Source organism: Egretta garzetta, unplaced genomic scaffold (assembly GCF_000687185.1).
Source record: "Egretta garzetta isolate BGI_Z169 unplaced genomic scaffold, ASM68718v1 scaffold101, whole genome shotgun sequence".
Classification (NCBI taxonomy): Eukaryota; Metazoa; Chordata; class Aves; order Pelecaniformes; family Ardeidae; genus Egretta; species Egretta garzetta.
Window position 1 is genome coordinate 676,826 of NW_009258666.1, and position 897 is coordinate 677,722.

Consider the following 897-nt stretch of genomic DNA (forward strand, 5'->3'; position numbering starts at 1 on the left):
AGATGAGAATCAGCCTCCAGATCAACCACAGCAAATGCAGTCACAAAGCAGCACTTGGTATTTCTTAAAAACAAGCAGGACTCCTCCAATGAAACAGATGCAAACTTCTAAACACGAGACCAGCACTGAGCTGACACCAGAGACGGCGTCCCACCAACAGGAGCCACAGCTCTGCTGGAAAAACAAGATGCCAGAAGGCTCTGTATGGAGGAAATAACATGGTTCACTAATTCGGCCCTTCCCATTTAACAAAGAAAAAGCTCATTACACTCCTACCTGACTCTGCAGCGACTATTTTAGCTATCTGACTCCGAAGGTGACTCAGCTCATCCTGGAGCTCTGTTGTTCGGCTCAGCGCTGGTAAACCAGGTTTCTTCAAGGCGAGCAGCTTCTCCTCCTGCTTCCTCAGGTTGGGGACTGAAGCATTTCGCTGTATAACGGTGAAGGGGCTCGGCTTCCACTTGTGCTTCAGCGGGCGAGTGTCGCTTCTACAGGACAAAAACCTGTTGGTCATTTACAAGGTCCAGGCCCCTCTGCGACAGCAACACTCGGCGACGCTCTGCCTCCACCTCAGGACAGCAGAAGACTTCAACACAGCAAATAAAGCCTCTGTACCACTATGCTGTGTGTACCACCGTACAGCTGCGCTGTGCTGCCGTATATGCCACTGTATGTACCACTGTACAGCTGCGCCGTGCCGCTGTATGTGCCACTGTATGTACCGCTGTATGTGCCACCGTACAGCTGCGCCGTGCCGCTGTATGTGCCACCGTATGTACCACTGTATGTACCACCGTACAGCTGTGCCGTGCCGCTGTATGTGCCACTGTATGTGCCACCGTACAGCTGTGCCGTGCCGCTGTATGTGCCACCGTACAGGCGTGCCGTGCCGCTGTA

At 53.1% G+C, this 897-nt stretch overlaps 1 protein-coding gene across 1 annotated transcript in view; it reads right to left on the reverse strand.

Annotated features, from left to right (window-relative positions):
- MTFR1L (mitochondrial fission regulator 1 like) overlaps positions 1–897 on the reverse strand; it is a 17,703-nt gene that overhangs the window by 13,729 nt on the left and 3,077 nt on the right. Inside the window, exon 4 of the mRNA XM_009648488.2 lies at positions 277–488. Coding sequence (XP_009646783.1) covers positions 277–488 — 212 coding nt within the window. The remainder of the gene's footprint in view (positions 1–276; positions 489–897) is intronic.